The sequence below is a fragment of the Hemibagrus wyckioides genome, linkage group LG14 (assembly GCF_019097595.1).
Source record: "Hemibagrus wyckioides isolate EC202008001 linkage group LG14, SWU_Hwy_1.0, whole genome shotgun sequence".
NCBI classification, from domain to species: Eukaryota; Metazoa; Chordata; class Actinopteri; order Siluriformes; family Bagridae; genus Hemibagrus; species Hemibagrus wyckioides.
Window position 1 is genome coordinate 11713321 of NC_080723.1, and position 19473 is coordinate 11732793.

The following is a 19473-nucleotide window of genomic DNA, read 5'->3' on the forward strand; positions in this document are numbered from 1 at the left end:
TTTCCATTCTAAAGAGAATCTTTTACCAGAAGACACAGCCTTCTACAGGTGGGGGTGTTTGGGGATATTCTTTAGTGCTCTAAATTGAGATCACATTTAACACCTCTTTTTATGACTTTTAGGATTTGAGTAGAGGCAGCTGGTGCTCAATTGTCATATGCCTTTCCTCTGTTGAACACACACTTTGATTAAAAAAAAAGAGAGAGACACCAATTAAGGAGTAAACACAACCGAATGATCACATCATGTTATAGTGCTGTCAAGCATGATTTGCTTGGTTTGAGTTTATATAGAAAATAGGGGGTTCTATAGTATGGGCTTAATAAAATTGGCAGGGTATAAAATTATCTCTACAAAATATCTCTACAGGCCCTTTATCTCCTTCCACCTCTCTTTCCTGTGGTTTGGCACATCCTTTGCTCTCAGCTGGCAGTTAGCCTGTATATCTGCACACAACCACCTCAGCCTGATGTGGTCCAAGCAGGCCCTACTGTCACTGACAGGCAGGTTAAAGATAGCCAAGTGTAGCTCTCTCTCTCTCTCTCTCTCTCTCTCTCTCTCTCTCACACACACACACACACACCTTCTTATCACCTCCACACTTCCGCCGTGAATGTGAGTTGTAATGTAGAAAGAGGGCTAAAAGTAGAACAGCAATAAGAATGTTTAACAAGGAAATGAGCATGAATAAAGCATTTGCTTTATAGAGAAGATAACCACACAGAAACCACACAACAGAGGAAATGGGGAGGATGAAAGTGCACATTTATGTCAATGTGAGCTAAACAGCAAAGGCCACACTGACAGAGGTTTTACGCTCGGGAACAAAGAGAGCATGAATAAAACATGAAGATTCCTCGCGTTTTTGTAACACGTTGACAGAGCAAATCCTTAAGTGTTCTGTAAATAATAGACAATGGTGTGGGTGTGTGTCTGCGTTCGGGAGTGTGTGTAGTGGGTGTAGTAGTTCCAAGAACATTCGCAAAAGTCGCTAAAGCGCCGTATCTTCTCAATAATGTAGCTTGGTGGAATATTATGTTGTACGCTGAATCTGTGATCAGTGTGCCCTACAACCAATACAGCGTTCAGAAATGGAAGAAACCAAGTTGAGTTTGAATTTGTAAATAACTTTTGATTGTATGTTTTGTATATTAATATACTGTATATGTCTTTTATGTTAATTGTTGTGCCTTTTTCACCCTTCTTGGCCAAGTCACTCTCTAAAAGTTTTTTATCCTGGTTAAATAAAGGTTACTACAACTAGGATTCATGTTTTCCACTGACTTCAATTAAACGTTGCAGAAGTGTCCAGATGATCACTGTTTATTTGTCTGATTGGCCAGGCTAATTAGCAAAAATGCTAGTTAATGAACGAATTAGAAAGCTCTTCACCATTACAAAATGAATACAATAATTACTAATAATAATTGTTCAGGAAAGTGTTAGAAAAAAGCACACGGTTTCAACATAAATAGATAGATAGATAAATGGATGGATGGATGGATGGATAGATAGATAGATCACTATATCACTGCCCAATGGAAAAAAGCACAGTTTGTATCAGATTTTTTACAAAGGGAAAAACTGTTATTTCAAGAATACAATTACGTACATGTTTATTTCTTTTCATTTCCTTATAAACCTACTCATTTTAAAGGATCTTTAAATCAATATAGTGTAAAAACAGCATAGACAGTGTGAGTGCATTTAGACAAGATGCAGTGCAGTCAGACAGTAGCTGACATGAGCTACTGTTGCTGGAGGCTAAACAATAAATGATGGATCAGGTACGACTGTGCCCAACACACACACACACACACACAGACACACATACACACACACACACACACACATACAGCAGTGTGATAGGTGGTGGTAACTAAACACTAAGTGATGAATAAGAATGTTAATGCTCTCTGTCAGCTGGTCAAAGCCTGACGAATCAGAGAGCCGCCTCTCATGTGACTGATTTATGATGGATCGCAATGCATAACCGATTTAGTGAGAGAGACAGAGAGATGGAGTGACAATATGAGGGTAGAAGAGAAATCTTATGACTATTTTACAGTCCAACTGTACCTGCAGTTTCCCGTGCCATGTATCATACTTTACTTAGTTAAAGTACTTGGTAGAGTCGATCAAAAAGAGATTATTATTATTATTATTATTATTATTATTATTATATGGTTATATGCGAAGTGCTTTCTTTAGACCCTGACCCTCACCTGTTTCTCATTTACAAGCCTTTTATAGCACATTTTATGTCATAACAACAAAACGCCAGCCAGGTGGTTTTAAGAAAACACAAATGAGCCGAAGAGCACTTTTGCTGTATTGGAAAGGCGACGGCTGTTGAAATGAGTGTTCTCGTGGATGAATAAGTAAAGAGGTCTCTGGGTTTTTTTACTGTAATAGCCAGGCACTATCTGAGAGGAGTTGTTTCTGTTGAATCCCAGAGGAAGCTGGAGGCCTCTCGCTAGTCTTCTCTGTATTCTCTCAGCTGGATCACTGCACACTGGGGGCAGCTGCTCTTTTATTTTGACACTGTGCTGGCTTTCTGGATTGTGTCGCTCTTCCTCCTGTTACCTTGAAATAATTGTGAAGAGTGTGTGTGTGTATGTGTCTATGTGCACATTCATAGTTCATTTTTAGCAGTATTGCTCAGTACTGCATGTGCATGTTTCATAATTATATGAGGCTACAGTGGTCACAGGCTCAATGAAACTACACATGAGGACTGTAAAAAGACCAGACACAGTTTTTTCTAGTTTTTATTTATCCATTTTTGGTGCTCACTATAGCCTCAGATACCTGTTCTTGTTCAATGGGAACGGAACCTGATAAGGTTCTCCGTTGTTGTAGCTCATTGAGCTCAAGGTTCCACATGTTGTGCAGTTGCAAGGAGTGATTAATTGAGTTACTGTAGCCTTCCTGACACCTCGACCCAGTCAGGCCATTCTCCTCTGAACTCATATCATCAACAAGGCGTAACCAACCTGCAAGAACTGCTGCCTAATGGAGATTCTCGGTAAACTCTAGAGACTGTTATATGGAAATCCCAGGAGATCAGCAGTTTCTGAAATACTTTAACAAATCATCCTGGCAGGAACAGCCATGCCACAGTTTAAGTGACTCATATCACATTTTTCTGTCGCATGTAAACAATAACTGAAGCTTGACTTGTATCTGCATGACTATATATGCATTGCACTGCTGCTATGGCTGATTGGATAATAGTATGAATGAGAATGGAGAGAAACGTTCCTATTATAGTGGCTGGTATAGGATATGTGTGTGTATTTGTGTGTATGTATGTGTGGGTTTGGGTGTGTCTGTGTGTATTGGGGGTGCAGAGAACAGATGCCATATCACTCTTCTGCCCTCTCTCTTTCATTAGGGCTGACAAATCAGCTGTCACTCAGGCTGCAGTCCAATTTACACCTAATGACTCACGCCTGCACACTGAAGGCAGGGCCAGACCTCTTCTGATCTCTCGCTCTTTCACTCATCTCTCTCTCTCTCTTTCTCTCTGACACTCCATCTCCCTCACTTTCACTCACATTCTCTCTCCTGCACACTCTCTTTCTCACTCACTCTCTTTTTCTCTCTCTATCTGTAAGTCTGTCACTCACATTCTCTCTCCCTCTCTCCCTACGCACAAGCTCACACATACGCAGATCAGTGTGCAGAGAAAGCTCTGTGTGTATTTGTGTGTGTGTGTGTGTGTGTGTGTTTGCTCCTCCTCTCCCTCCAGCCGTGCAGTCAGCAGCGGGATGCTGTGATAGAAAGAAGAAGGAGAAGAGGATTAAAGAGGGGGAGAAGCAGGGAATGCTCACTCTAGAGGGAGGACCTCGCCTTGTGTTCGGGATGAAGGGATGACACATTTCTGCATGCTTGTTAATGGGACTATTCATTTGGAGCTTAACTCGGGCTTGGCTCAGTCCATCCTCCCTTGTCTCACACTCAGACTCGGATCTCCCAGGAATGAAATGGATTCCCTGACTTTCACCTGTACAGCACGGCAGGAGCTCGTCTGACGAGTGAACCCTCGTTCAGAGAGCAGCAGGGGCCTCCTGCTGAGCATCAGTCTCTCTGTGTCTCTGTGTGACTTCAGGATCCTTCATTACAGCATGTTCGGACTAAAGGCTCCGCTCTACTATCTGTCTGGTATGATGGCAATAACTCGATCAGCTGTGTGTGTGTGTGTATGTGTGTGTGTGTGTGTGTGTGTGTGAGTGAGAGAGTGTGTGGGGGGGTCAAATGGCAGATAGGGGAGGCTAGAAGGTTAATTCGAGGAGAGCTCTGGTGATTTTGAGGTTAAGGAGAGGGCGGGAGAGAGGCTGGAGCTGTAAGTGGGATTGAAAAAGAGAGAGAGAGAGAGAGAGGCTGAGCAAGCAATAATGGAACTGAGAGAAAGAACAATATAAACAATAAATTATATACATATGATATTTCTGTAAACACACATTAACACTGCTCTCAGGTGTACAATAAATGCTCTGTGCTCGATTTGCTATTTTAGTTTTGGCTAAATGAGCGTGTTCTGTCTTTCCATCCTGTTTAGCTTCACTCATTAGCTTGGAGAAGCCTCAATGTGTTTTCTTAAAGAGGTGGAAGGATGTGTTGGGCTCTAACACTCATCTCACGCTTGGGTACGAGAGTGGGAGCAAGGTTTGTGTTTTCAGTTAAATCTAGCTCAGCAACAATCTAACAAAGGAATGCATTACTGTTTGGCTTCTTACTGGAATGTGCACCGGGTATTTGTCAAGTTTTCAGACACTGAATTATCCTCCATCTGTGTTTATTTTTGTATTTAACATGCTCATAAATGTTTTACGACACCGCCATGACCGTCGGAGGTGTCACAGAGAAGGCACCGGATTACACCGATCTCCCTGTTTTGTAGTACTACCTAGTCTGCTAATATTTCCACTGACCCACACTGCTCTCTCACCTTTGACCTTTGACTCTTTAGATACAAAGGTCAGATTAGAGTTGAGTAGTGAGAGTAGTGACACTGGTAATTCCATCTGTGTAAAGTCCCCAGTTTTACCAGAAGGAAGAAAACACAAACACAGGAAAGCAGTAGAGGGAGGTGTTACTGCACTTCCTATATATGTCGAGTGTATATATGTTCATGTTTAGTGTGCGTTCATTTGCGTGTGTGTGTGTGTGTGTGTGTGTGGTCGAAACAACACTGTCAGTCCAGAGCTCATCAGCATTATTAATAAACTAGACACAGACTGCCACACATCACCATCTGTGCTTGCAGAGCTGCTGCCACTCTGACACACACACACACACACACACACACACACACACACATACACACACACACACACACGCACGCATGCACAGCACACACACATACACACACACACACACACAACACACACAGTTGACCCAAACTCAAAACCAATTCCTTTTTCTAGAAACATTAACATTACTCTGAATTTACAACACGTCAGTTTGCTGATGGGAACAGAAAATTGTGCACATTGAATATTTTACAGCAGTCTGTAAATCACACATTCCTGTTAATGATTAAACTATATTGTTATGGTTTTTCCGCACTCCTGTTTGAAAGCTCAATTTAAATAAGCAGCCCACAGATGTAGCTGATGATAAAAGTGCTTAGAAAGGGCATAACCATGTCTCTGCCATGATTTAATGACGGTAGCGATTCATATGTGTGTGTATGAGAGATAGACGTGTAAGTGCAGTTGTGAGTCTTGTTTGTTCGTGTGTGCATGTGTGTATATGGTGCGTGTGTATGCATGTTTGTGTGTGTGTGAGTGTGTGTGCGTGTGTGTCGACCCCCCCCACCAACCAACCCCTCTCCACTCATCTTCGCAGTGGGTAGCCAGCCATCCTTTGGTACTCTCCATTCTTTTTACTTTTTCACTTATTCACACACAGAATAGCACTCATCCCCATAACCCCCAACCACACACACACACACACATACCCATCGACTGCCCCTCCTTCCACTCAACCACCGTTGCTACAGTGACCATGTCAGACACTCGCTCATCCCTCTATGATTACTTGAGTGGAAAAGAAGCATTCAAAATAAATAAAGAGATGACAGGAATGAGGGGATGAAATGAGGCCAGAAATCGAGAAAGCAAGCATAAGAGAATCAATCAGAGAGGTAATATCAATGATGCTGCAAACAGAGAAGTGAGGAACAGAAGAAGAGTTGGAAAGAAAAAAAAACTAAGAAAGGAGACAGAAGACAGGTGGATGGGAGAAACACAGTATCATGTAAAGTCCTGACATGTGGTGCAGGCTTCCCTCTTAGCAGCTTCTGTGTTTAGAAACTCTTCATTCTGTTAAGTAAAGGATTTCCAGCATTTCTAAACCCACACATCTGCAGCATATGTGTTATTACTGCTGACAAGAAGTTTGACATGTTTTCCTGCTGACACGAACGGACAACTTGTTTACTCGAAACTCACATATAATAAAAATGAAAGGGCATTTGTCGGCTCCAGATCCACCCCAACCCACACCAGGAAGATTTCAACTTCAGATCTAAATCTCTATAATTCATTCTTTCAGAGATGTGACTACCTTTTCTGAAGAAAGTAGTTTTTGCCTGATACACACCTTCAGGAATGACTTATTCCTATAACACTGTGTTGCATGGCAGTGCTCCTAAAGCTATGTAAACAGCTTTACAAAAAAACTAAATGTATAATTATTGACATTTTTGTACCCACAACTCGACATACATTATTTTTTAGCACAGCACAGTTATTCTGATGTGTTATTCTGTACATATCTTACCCTACACTGGGTCACAGGCAACTCGGGGCATAAGGCAGGGTACAACCTGTACATCTCAAACCATAATCGTACACAATACACACACATATACCCACACACTTAATCACAAACAGTTCAGAGCTCAGAGCGCAACACATATCTTTGGGCTGTGGTAGGAGGCCGGTGGAAACCCCTAAATCATGGGGAGAACACGCAAGCTCTGTGCACACAAGGTGGAGACAGAAACCCCAGAGCTGCCACCCAAACGTGTTAACCACTAAGCCACCTTATGACTTATTCAGTTACTGAATTACTGTGCTCACATTTACATAGAATCTGACCCAAACAACATCTTGTTTATTGTCACAAGGTTGTGTTATGGCTTCTAGATCTTCTAAGTCGGTTTACAGTAAAACATCAGAACAACTGACTGAGCCATTGCTGGTGATGGTCAGAACATATGGAGTGATATGAGAATTACATTATAGTCATAACACACACACACACACACAGACACACACACAGACACACACACACACACACACACACAAAAAAAAGCTCATATACCAGATGATGAATAAGTCTTTATGAGTATGTTTCCAGGGTAATGTCAGTTGTCTAACAGAACTTAAGGAAGGGGCATAAAGCATTACATCACCAGTCTGGTCTTGCTCCATTGTTCGATGTTGCCTAAAACTTCACAAGAACATCATTGGTAAGACCTTCTCAAATGTCTGTTTCATCCTAAAATGGATGTAGTTATGAGTTTGTGTTAGATACAATATCTGAAACATTTATTGACAGAGTTCAACTACTCAACTTAGGCGTAAAAATATTTTTCACAGTATAAGGAAACATTTACCTTGGTAATCACCCTATGTTGCGGTCTTTCGGCTGCTCCCTATTCAGGGTTGCCACAGTGGATCATTTGGTCTGTATATTTCAATTTGGCTCAAGTTTTACGGCGGATACCCCGCCTGATGCAACCCTCACATTTTATCCAGGCTTGGGACCAGCATTGAGAGGTTGGGTTAACCCAGGAATCGAACCCGGGCTGCGACAATGAGAGCGTGGGATCCTGCTGCTGGACCTCCAGGAGGCTTACCTCGGTAATCACTGTAGATATAATAGTCACATACACTATAGATATTAGATATAGTTCTCCCTGGTGTTTCCAGCAGCAGGATCCCTCTCTCACTGCTGCAGCCCAGGTTCAATTCCTGTGCAGGGAACCAGCTCAGCCTCTCAGTGCAGGTCACGAGTCAGGATAAAATCCGAGGGTTGCGTCAGGAAGGGCATCCTCCGTAAAACCCGTGCCAAATTAAATACGCGGATCGGTTGATTTTCTGTGGTGACCCCAAACAGTGAGCAACCGAAGGACACCAACAACACTATGGATATTAAACAGATAAATATAGTGTGAAAGAATCCATGGAATATCTGCTTGTAGACATGTTTCCTAGGTTGTTGAATAATGTTTAATCTTGTTTTATATTTCAAAAGATGTTTAGACATTTTTGTATGATAGGCTGTTAAATTATATGGCAGGAAACTGTGATGATTGAGGCAGTAAGTGAGGGAGGGATCGAGAGATACCGCTACAGATACAGAGTATGCTGCTTGAGTGTAAGGGATTGTTCAGGAGGCTTGACTGTACTGACTGAGAAGTGCAGTGTGTGCTCCCAGATGTCCAATGTCTCTTATATTTATCCACTAGCTTCTGTCTGCAGTGGCCGGCTTTATAAACGGTCCTCTTCTCGCAGGTGCATTGGGAGAAAGTGTGTCTAACTGAAAAGCAGTGAATAGCAAGAGCACCAGCTGTGCTTCTAACTGCGGCTCCAGAGGCCTCGACCACAATGCTGTCACTCACTCGCTCACTTCTAACCATATGCGTGTTGTTGCTCAGAGAGACAGACAATAGCAGCAATGAGACAATGTGCTTCACCGTGTGCTAAACCACAAGATCACTGAGTAGACATCGGTAGACATTCACTTCCAAAAAATCTTTTAACATAGAGGTCTGGAAGCCACGCACCCAGCTCTGTATTGAGACATGGAAGCAAACAAACAGGCACACACAAACACAGGTTTTGTTGAAAGATGGGCCTTCTTTCATTTCATTTAGGCAGGTGTGTGTGTGTGTGTGTGTGTGTGTGGTTAGGCAGAGCGCCAGCAGGTTTAATTGCTCAGAGGCTCTAGAGGCACCATTAAACTTATGTTACTGATCTTTGTCTCTCATGCTGTCCCACATAATTCGTAAATGATCTATAAAACCTAACATTATGGGACTGTGTTGGCCAGTAACAGCACCTTGGGCTGTGGCACAAACCACTTTTACACTTTTATGGTAATGCTCTTATGGTTTTCTTGCATTCTTGCTTGGAACAAATCTACTTGAAGCAGAATTATTTTAGCCGTGAACTGGGGCGGAATTAGGAAACAGACATTAAAGTCATCTTGTTTTAAAGACCACACAAATAGCTTGGTGGGGCGATTTCTTATTAGGCTACAGAAATAAAAACACATGATATTGCTGTTAGAAAATGCTGTGGTGTAAGACGAGTAAAGCACATTGGGATGCACTATTATAGGAAAAGAATCAACTAAGAGGTGTAACAGTAATTCTCCTTCACATTAGGCTGCATCACTGCAATCCATCACTGAATGATATTCTATAACAGCACTTCCATGGTGTGTATTCCTCCTATATCGTTCGCAATAATTACACAAGTGCTGACAACCAAGAATCCTTCTGTAAATGTAAAAAAAAAAACCTTCTAAGCTTCACCATATCAACAATTATACACTGTTCATTCTTAAGTTTATTTACTTATTTATTTATTTATTTGTTTTTAGATTTTTTTTAGATATGTGTATGTTGTTACTATATAATTGATAGTGTATTAAAATAAACACATTAATGTAAAATTATTACCAAATTAAAAAAGTGCAATCAAACAGAAAACTAATCAACAATTTCTGACCAATCAGCATTAAGAAGTTGAAAGTGATGTGCTATAAGACAGAATAATTCATAACAATCCCAACTGTATTAATAACATTTGCAATTTTCATTTCATTTCAGAATTTGATTTAAACAGTCTTTGCTTTAACAGTGCACAGAAGATCATGATTGGCTATTGAAGGCTTGGGAAATTTGGCAATTACTTTCACTCAAAGAACATGGCTGATTTAGACTCCCGGTCACTGATGCACAAAAACAGTGATATTAACCCCTGAGTTTTATCTTGTGTGTCCGATAGCCAATCTGATGCTGAACAGAGCCTCACTGTACCAATCAGAAAAGAATGCACAATGCAGCTCTCTCTGCATATCTCCCGGCTCTTCCCTCTTTCCATCACTGTCTCCCTTTCTGAATTGAAGAATGGAAAGCTGTATATTAATCTAAGTGTATGCAGGCCAATGTAAGTAGGCCAGTGCAGCGTAGCCCCTCCACCCTCCCACACACTGTACACTGCTAGCCCTGGTGCTAAAGCTAACACATTAAAGAAGCTCGGGTCTCTAAAACGATCATGTCAAACCAGGCCAAGTCATATTGATGACTAACAATACGATTCTGACCCCTTTGTAAACATGACACAAAGATTAATTCTCTCTCTCTCTCTCTCTAAAAAATCTATAACTAGCCCATAGTCATATGACTATGATTTTTCTCTTGGGGCCAAAAAATGAATCAAAAGTGTAATTAATTTGTTTGAGTCGTTGCTGTAACTAATAAGCTGGTAATTATATCGTATTTTCCAGTAGCATGGCTTTTCTTTCTTTCTATCTGTGAAACATTTACTCTAATTTGTAGACAACAAATCTCTTTGATGCATCAACCAATTAAGGAAGTAAGAGCATGTGTGTGTGTGTTTGTGTGTGTGTGTGTGAGACGCAGAAGACCTGTGGGGTGTTCAGTGCTCAGTTCAGTATGTGTTCAATTCTCCTCTCATGAACACTATGATGTCCCGCTGCTGTGGGACTAATAAAGCAGGAGAAGGGATTTCTGTGCTATATGATCTTCTTTAACACTCAGTGTTTACAATTCCTTCCAAGCAGCTCTCCTGTGTTTTGCTCTTATCCTCCACGCGGCTCCTCATTTGCATAATCTGTATAATCAGCCTGATTTCAACAGCTAGCACTTCTGCATATGATCATGTGGCTAAGTGGTAAATCAAAATTAGGGCAATCATTTGTGAGCCCATGGCAAGCTGCTGCTGCTGCTGGAATACACACACACACACACACACACCACACACACACACACACACACACACAATAAGTGAGTGAGTGAGTGAGAGAGAGAGAGAGAGAGAGAGAGAGAGAGAAAGAGAGAGAGAGAGATACCACATATCTCAGACTTCTGTGTTTCTTTTCCCCTTATGATCCTTCTTTATCTGTCTCTGTTCAGTGTGCACATGTGTGTGTGTGTGTGTGTGTGTGTGTGTGTTGCAAGGAAAGCAGGGAAAGTTTAAATAGTGTTCTCTTGACAAACAAATAAAGGTGAGACAAAGGGAAGGACAGCACATTTAGGAAGAGATCCTGCTTTCCATAAACACACCCAAATGTGTACACACACACACACACACACATGATTTGTAACAAATAGAAATAGTGAGATCCTACTATCAAGAAATAATTTCTCTCTTGCTCTCTCTCTCTCTCTCTCTCTCTCTCTCTCTCTCTCTCTCTCTCTTTCCTTCTCTCTCTCTCTCTCTCTGTCTCTCTCTCTCTCTCACTCTCTCTCTCTCTCTCTCTCTCTCTCTCTCGTGCCCTGTCTCTCTTTCAAATAGCAGTCACCACATTCACCTGCTGTTTCTGTTTATTCTAGCCTGCTTATCTTACACCCCTGCATACTGCACTCTGTTTGTTTATCCAGTGGGTGTGTGTGCAGGTGTGTATGTGTGGCCATCCTCCATCTAATCACGCTAATCTCCATTTATAACCCTATCTCTCTCACTGTGTCAGGCAGCACACAATGACTCACTCTCTCTTTTTGCACTCCTAACATGCTACACTTTAATTACCTTTAGGAAAGTCCAAGAAGAGAGCTATAATATACAAGTATGAACTTAAACCGGTGAGGGTGGAGGACTCGTCATGTCCTTCGCGTCAGATGCTTCTCTGTGTCTCTGGGGGAAGATGGGACATCTGATCATTGCCTGTAATGCTGAGTTCATGATGTGTAGGGTGCGTGTGTGTGTGTGTGTGTGTGTGAGAGAGAGGAATGTGAGTCCAGCTGTAATTTCATAGATATAGATATGAAAGCCTGAGTGTGGCCATGTGAGTCAGATAAATGTGAGGGAATATCAAGGTCATTTAGTGTAACGGAGAGTGGGATGCTAGAAGACTTTATTTAGGAGATAAATCATCACTATCCCTTCTTCTCACATGTGAAAATAAAACTACATGCCCTGTGTGTAAACATGAATCATGTGTAAAAGAAATAACTCTGGAAAATGTGAAAAGATGTGAAACATGTGCACGAATTTCTTTTAGTTTTCTTTCCACAATCCTCCAGAATTATTCTTTATTTGACTATATGCCCCCCTTCTTTTCTGTGCACTGGAGCTGTAGGAGAACAATGCAAACAGCTAGCATACTTTTTTTCTATAGCCCTGTGTGCGTGTATGTGTGTATGTGTGTGTGTGTGTGGGTGTGTGTGTGTGTGGGTGTGTGTGTGTGTGGGTGTGGGTGTGTGTGTGTGTGTTTTCTAAGGTGGATGTGCTGCTGCTTTCTACTTTCCCTTCAAACAGCTGCACTCAAATTGTAGCAATGACAAATTGATCTCTTTAACACACATACTCACTCTCTCTCTCTCTCTCTCTCCCTGTCTATTGTCCATAATCCGTCTGCTTCCCCCGGGTTTCACAGCCGCAGGTGCTTCAGTTATCAGTTAGTACTAACTGCCGCACATTTGCACACACATGCACAAACAGCCCCCCCCCTTACACACACAAGCGCATACACGCTCACACACACACACACACACACACACACATATACAGTAGAAGCACACACACACAATTTCCAGGACCTTTGACTTGTTTAAAAAGGTCTGCAGGGTAAACGCTGGCATTTTCCCACAGCTGCTGAACTCTTTCTTTTCTGGTGCCACCACACACTTGACTTGGCACGCGCACACACATACACACACACACACAATGCGTATACATGAGCACAAGTGTGTGTATGTGTGTGTGTGCATGTGTGTGTGTAGGCACACAGGAGGTGGGAATCCACAGGAGAGGAGAATGCTGTAAGCTGGAACTCCCCCCTCGTTTCCCTTCTCCCCTTGGCTTTTCTCTCTCTCTTCATGCAGCTTCCTCTCTCGCCACTGAAGGGCTGCACGCCTGTCATTAGCACAAAATGGGGGAGGTGCAAGTGCCTCTGGGTACTGATGGGGTGTCTGATCAGGGAGGCGAGGACGAGACATTCTTCTGAACAGAGAGAGGCAGAAAGGGAGCGAGGGGGAGAATGAAGAGGGGGTTCATCAGTGCAGGTGGGAGCACAGTCTTTCCTTTTCCTTTTTTTTTTTCATTCTTTCACACGTCTGTGTTGGATGGCAGTGTGTGTGTGTGTATGTGTGTGTGTGTGTGCTTCTTTCCTGCCTGTGATTTCACTATGGCATTTATTGTCTCTTTGACAATATATAAGACATATATACAATATAATACAATTGTACAAAATAATCTCCACACTGCAAAAAAATCAAATCCTGGCACAATTACCTGACGAATTTGCACTTAAGAGTCTCTGGATCTAAATGACTTGATAATTTAATACTTCTTCACTTATCAAAAATGTTGCTTTAATTCTTACTATTTTAGAGCTTGCTTATAAAGCCATGATATTTTGACCCTAGTCTGTAGCTTTAATTGTTTCTGAGGTGTTTCTTCTCTCTCTGTCTCTCTCTCTGGTAATGTTTTGTACGCAAAAATATAAGATGTCAGATTGACAATACACATCTGCTGAATAACCCAGTTAAATGTCAACATTTCTTTAATCTGATAAAGGATAGCATGGACTGTTCATGTGCATAATCAGATAACAGAAATCAGATAACGATGGTATTATCAACAAGCGTGTAAGCATAAAAGCGCAGAGCCTTCTTCTAAAGTGCCTTCCTATATTAGAAAATCATGAGAGATGATGAAAAAAAAAAAGAGATGAGGTAGGGAGAGGTAATAAGGTCAATGGTATGCATGCATTAAGAAAGTTAATCTCCACATCTAAATCTTGATTTATCATCAAAATTTAGTGGTGAGCAATTCAGCATGGATCTAACTACATGTTGTCCACAGGAATATAAGCAGGAAGATATGTTTAATGCTGATTGCTGTTTTTTTAAGACAAGTGAACACTAAACTGGCACAATGCCTACTTTTTTACAATCAGAGAGAAAAAGATTCTTATCTAAGGAGCACCTCCAGTTTATTTAATCCATGTGTTAGCTGCTTGTGCATGCGGCTTAAACACTAATTGTATGTGCAACTCTTAATTTATCCGACAGCGCACAATGACACTGGATTCTTCTCAAACTAATGTGTATATTTTGCACTTAATTAGCTCACTGCTAATTTAATGCACAGACATGACAATACACCAAACACGTTTTAGCTTGGTTTTGGTTCCTGGGCGATCACGTGAAACTGAAGTGACTCTAGCACACATAAAAGACGCTTTCTGCTTTCCTCATGGGGAGGAGAACTGCTGCTGTTTGCTGGTGGGCTTATCATCCTGTACTAATGGATGATGTGGTTTGCATGTTAGTGCTTAAACTTCCTGTTCGAATGGCCTTTGGCAGACATTTCAGCTGAACAGCTCTCAGTTATTAAAACATCCTGTTTTATCCAGCATTTGTTTGATGTATTTTTCTTCATTATTACAGAGTTCTTGTGAATCTGTTTCCTCTTGATCTCTCGCTCTGCTCTCTATCTCACTCTCTCACACACTCAATATTTCAACAATAGTGTCCAAAATCCATCTCGTGTAATATACAATAAAAAAAAAAAAAAATAAACAAATTCTGTGCCAAGTGCCAGCCTGTCGAGTGCATACTCCAGTAAAGTGTTGGAGTGTCTACCTTAGACCATAAAAGCGGAAAGGAGCCATGACACTCTGGAATCTAGGTTTATAATTACACAAACATGCAAATATATTATTGTTCCTGTGATCAGGGTTTCTGCTCTGTTGTTGGTGGATTTGGTATAAGCACTGAAGCTCAGTGTGTTTGAAGGGCTCTCTGCTCTTCAGTGAAGGATTTAGGTTGCATTATGTAGGCTGACCGTTTTGTTATTTCAAGACCCTACAGATTAAAAGCAGTCAAAGAAGTGTGTTAGTGATTTAGACAGACAGCATGAAAGGGATATGAAACTTTTAGGTGAAACCGAAAGACTATTCATAACAATGGCTCTTCCAGTGGGAACCCCAGTGGTCTGTGACATACAGCCAGTCCATGATGTTTATTGATTTATTTACTTATTGATTGTTTATTTGCCTATAACAACAAAATGATGCTGGAGATCACTGTGAGCGAATACTGAAATAGTCCAGGGAATATATAGTTCTTGTATAAATGACGTAAAATGTTGATATTGATGTTTTAATTGGTTTGGAAGACTCAAGAACAAAATCACTCTGATAAATGAATACACAATGCACAAAGCTTGTGAAGTGTAGACCACTTCATTGAAGCATAGCCAGAGGATCTGTAATTTTTTTTGTTACAGAGCTGGAAATGAAAACCCACCATTTTCAAAGTTATTATTATTATTATTATTATTATTATTATTATTATTATTATTATTATTATTATTATTATTATTATTATTATTATTATTATTATTATTATTATTATTATTATTATTATTATTATTGCATTTTTTGAAGATCTTTTATTGCTGTGTAAAGGTATTGCTAATAATTAGGCAAACGTGTGGCTCAGCAATAACCAACAACCAACACATTAAACAATACAGGACAAGTCAGCACATGCAGGAAATGTGCATTAAGACTGAGTCAGTGAGGGCAAATAAAGCCGAAGGGTGTAATAGTAGAAGAGCATAAGACAGATGGACTGAAACCGGTAGTAGACGTAGTGATCGAGGCAAATGTTTTTCATAAATGATTATACGTTACGACCATCAGAATTATTAGTAAATATTTTGCCAAAAAAATAAATAGTATAGTCTGTGTAAACCTTACGACAGTTTAGACAGAAAATACTAGGGGGCATCTGAAGATGAATTATTTTCACTTGAACTGAATAGATTTGACTGAATGAAACTCTAAGGCGCCTGTAAATGAGGGGGTTCCTGGAATTTATATTAAACATAAATCCCTGGTTATCCGGTGCAAACCAGTGGTTCTGAAAGTCTGGCCCAGAGACCACCAGTATTTTGTAACAGTGGTGGAAATTACAACCTATCATTATCAATGTTATTATTATATTTGTGGAGTTTTTAATACCTGTTATTCAGGTGACCTCAACAGTCACCAAACTGTTTTAATAACTGTTTTATTGGTCACTTTAATTTAATAAGTGTAATTGAATAGGTTCAAAAATAAAAAACAATCGACAGTAAATGAGTGAGTTTTTTAAAATGATTTATTTAATTGAGAAGCTCTTGGTGTAAACTGTACATAATAGCTTGTTATGTAGTAGGCCATTGAGCGTGTGTGCAGTGGGCGTGTCACTAGAGCAGGTGCTAAGGACAGGCCCCGCCCCGTGTGTCACTAAGCCCCACCCCATTCGCTCGTAGCCGAGGCTTCTGCGCTGAGCTTCCGCGCCGCAGAGCCTCCTCACTCCCGTAGCGCTTCACATGGACTAACACCAAACCGCGATTTCTCTCTCTTTAAAGGTGAGTTTTCAGGCTTTTACCATTTAAAAACGTTTTCCTTCCGACACCACGTTTAACAAAGCAGCTTAATACGCGGGGTTTGTTTCTGTATTTGTTTTTGTTTACAGTCGCAAACTTGACCAGTTGCGCTGCTTTCCTTTCATTGATAAGAAGTGTGTGTGTGTGTGTGTGTGTGTGTGTGTGTGTGTGTGTTACACACTTCTGCGCTACCTCCAGGCTACTCGAGGTATCCCTGCTCTTAAACTAACAGAATAAACTTTAAAATAATTGTATTGAGATTTCTTGCTGATTCCTGTATATGTATTGTGCTGGGTCTGCTGGCTTCACCACAACAAATGGAGTAGTTTATGTAGAGGATGGGGGGGGGGTTCAGAAACATCAGATTTTTATACTGAATCGCAATAAACAGAAAGGAAGTGTTCAGAGCTGTGTAAACACACGAGCCCCCGTCAGCTGAATAACAGTGTGTGTGTGTGTGTGTGAGTGTGAGCGCACGCGCATGTGTGTGTGTGGTTCTGTTACATGTGGTGATGACTTGTTTTGGGTATTTTTTTTTTTTGTCGTCTATGCTGTATTTCCACCAAACTGCTGATGCCATTCCACATCATCATCATCGTCATGATTAAACATATGTGCTGGGAAATGAAAAGCACATGCCTGTAAAGTGTTGGTTTAGTCTAGTGTCACCTTTCTTCCTTGTTGGTTTTGAGGGCATGGTTGAATGGCTAGATTTTGAAGTAATGTCACTGTATACTGAGTGCCTGTACAAGATGCCATCACGTCACTGTAAGGCTAGAGTTTACCTCACACTACTTGATCGGTTAGATTGCAGATTTTAGACATTGCAGAAGAATCAGTAACGATCTCCGGTTTGGTTTCTCTTTGCTCAGACAGAAACCTCACTCAGCCACATGATGATGAAGTTTTGTTTGGCGTCTCTGCACTGTAAACTGGGAAGGCTACAAATGAAATGGTCCGAGACTGGAAATACAGGATCGGTGTTATGACAGGGTGGTTAAGAGTCTCGCTACTGTACCTTAAGGCTCAATTATCTGCTAGGATGAGTGACACGAATTTTGCCTCCGAGAAGATAGGCTGTACGGTTGGCTGTACAGTTGCTTGTGTTGCTATAACTAGACAATTTAATGATTGGGATGAAAGATTAGATTAAGTTGCAGAGTGATATAAAGTCATTTGGCTGCCGTTTAAGCTCTTACACCCTGCTCAGTGTTAAAAAAGAGATGAACAAAACAAAAAGCTGAAACTGCACTCAATCATCTAAATGTTCATTGCTTTAAACATACCTGACATTATCTTGTGTACGTACTTCTTCAGTAGCTACTAGTTAGCCTCATACTGCTTTACTACAGCTTGTTAACACTATTTATTTGACCCTAACCATAGGCAAGCAGGGCTTTCATGAACCTTACTTGAACCCAGAAATGCTTGGTCAGAAATAATCACTTCTTGTTATGTGTCACGTGTGTGGTGGTTTCAGTATTTTACCTTCTTGTCACCTATCAGGGGTAATAATATGTATGTCTGTGCAAACATATGAGCAGGTTGAGATGTGTGTGTGTGTTTGTGTTGTAGAAGTCGGGCTTAGTGTGCCCTCGAGCAGAATGACCCATCCGTTCCTAATGTGGTCTGGCCTGTTTCACACAAAAGCACCACTATCACTGTCTTACGTGCTTTGTGCGTGGGGCAAGTGTCACAGGAACTCTCCACTGAACATCTGACTCCATTAGACACACTCACATTCACTCAGGAGCTCTTTCACAGTCACTCAGCTGCCCGTTCCAATCTGTCGAGTTGGGAAAGGGTTAAATAACCGAGGACCAGTGAGGCGGTGAAGACAGGCTCACCTCTGCGCAGAGTATCACACACAAACGCAACATCCTGATGTTTTTGATGCATCAGAACTCCGTACAACGTGTCAGCATGTGAACACTCCATATGTGCAGGACGGCACAGCGATATGATGATGACGCTCGAGTTATTCGCCTAGAGTGTACATAAGCTTTTCTCACCCTGTGCCAGACAATTTATTTACAATGTGCAGTTAATAATAATAATGACTTGCTTTGCTAGTGAGGGTCTGGGTCAGGGTGTAGTGAAGTGTGTGTGTGTGTGTGTAGTTGTAAGTGTGCAAAGCCATATTGTATTAGGATTAGCTCGGGTTACTGCTGCTACTCTCGTCTCTGCCGGTCAGCTGTTATATGCACTTACACAACCCACCCCCATGACCACACATACACACAGACACAGACACACCTTTGTTTGCTAACAAACCGCTTTGCAATTTCACTGTTGGAGCTTGTGTGTGTGTGTGTGTGTGTGTAAGAGACAGAGAGACAGAGAAAGAAAGAAAGAGACTGGGTGTAAAACAGACAGACTTTTCCTGCAGTGGTTTAAAAGAAACAAGAGATGAGTGTGTAAGTGAGAAAAAAGGAGCTCAATGTTTTCATGGGGCTGAGCCAGTGCTAATCAGTTCCTAAACAACAAATGCCCTTTGCTGATAGTGCAAGAGGAAGGGGTGGAGATGAACAACATAACACCCTCCACACACACACACCTCCCTGTCTCTCTCTGTCAGCACATCTCTGCTTGTTTAGTAAGGGCTGGAACTCATGACATAATGTTTAGAGTTTGTACTGTCAAACTGTGACACACACACACACACACACACACACACACACAAAGGGGAAATTTCAGTGGACCCGTTTGACTCATGGGATGAAGCTGTTTTATTAATGCAAAGCTCTTGAAAGGCATGTGATGATGAAAGTGTTCTTATTTAGAAGACTTTTATACAAGCTGGTCAGACAGACAGGAC

At 41.2% G+C, this 19473-nt stretch overlaps 1 protein-coding gene across 6 annotated transcripts in view; it reads left to right on the forward strand.

Annotated features, from left to right (window-relative positions):
* Positions 1-19473, forward strand: part of LOC131364649 (genetic suppressor element 1-like) — a 69153-nt gene that overhangs the window by 21813 nt on the left and 27867 nt on the right. The window contains exon 1 of one of the 6 annotated variants that reach the window (XM_058407870.1): positions 3869-4167. The exons of 3 other annotated variants lie outside the window; for them this stretch is intronic. In XM_058407870.1, coding sequence (XP_058263853.1) covers positions 4131-4167 — 37 coding nt within the window. In that variant the 5' untranslated portion in view covers positions 3869-4130. Of the gene's footprint in view, positions 1-3868; positions 4168-13126; positions 13277-16530; positions 16638-19473 lie in introns of those variants that run through there. 2 more of the 6 variants (XM_058407871.1, XM_058407872.1) reach the window with 2 other exon arrangements.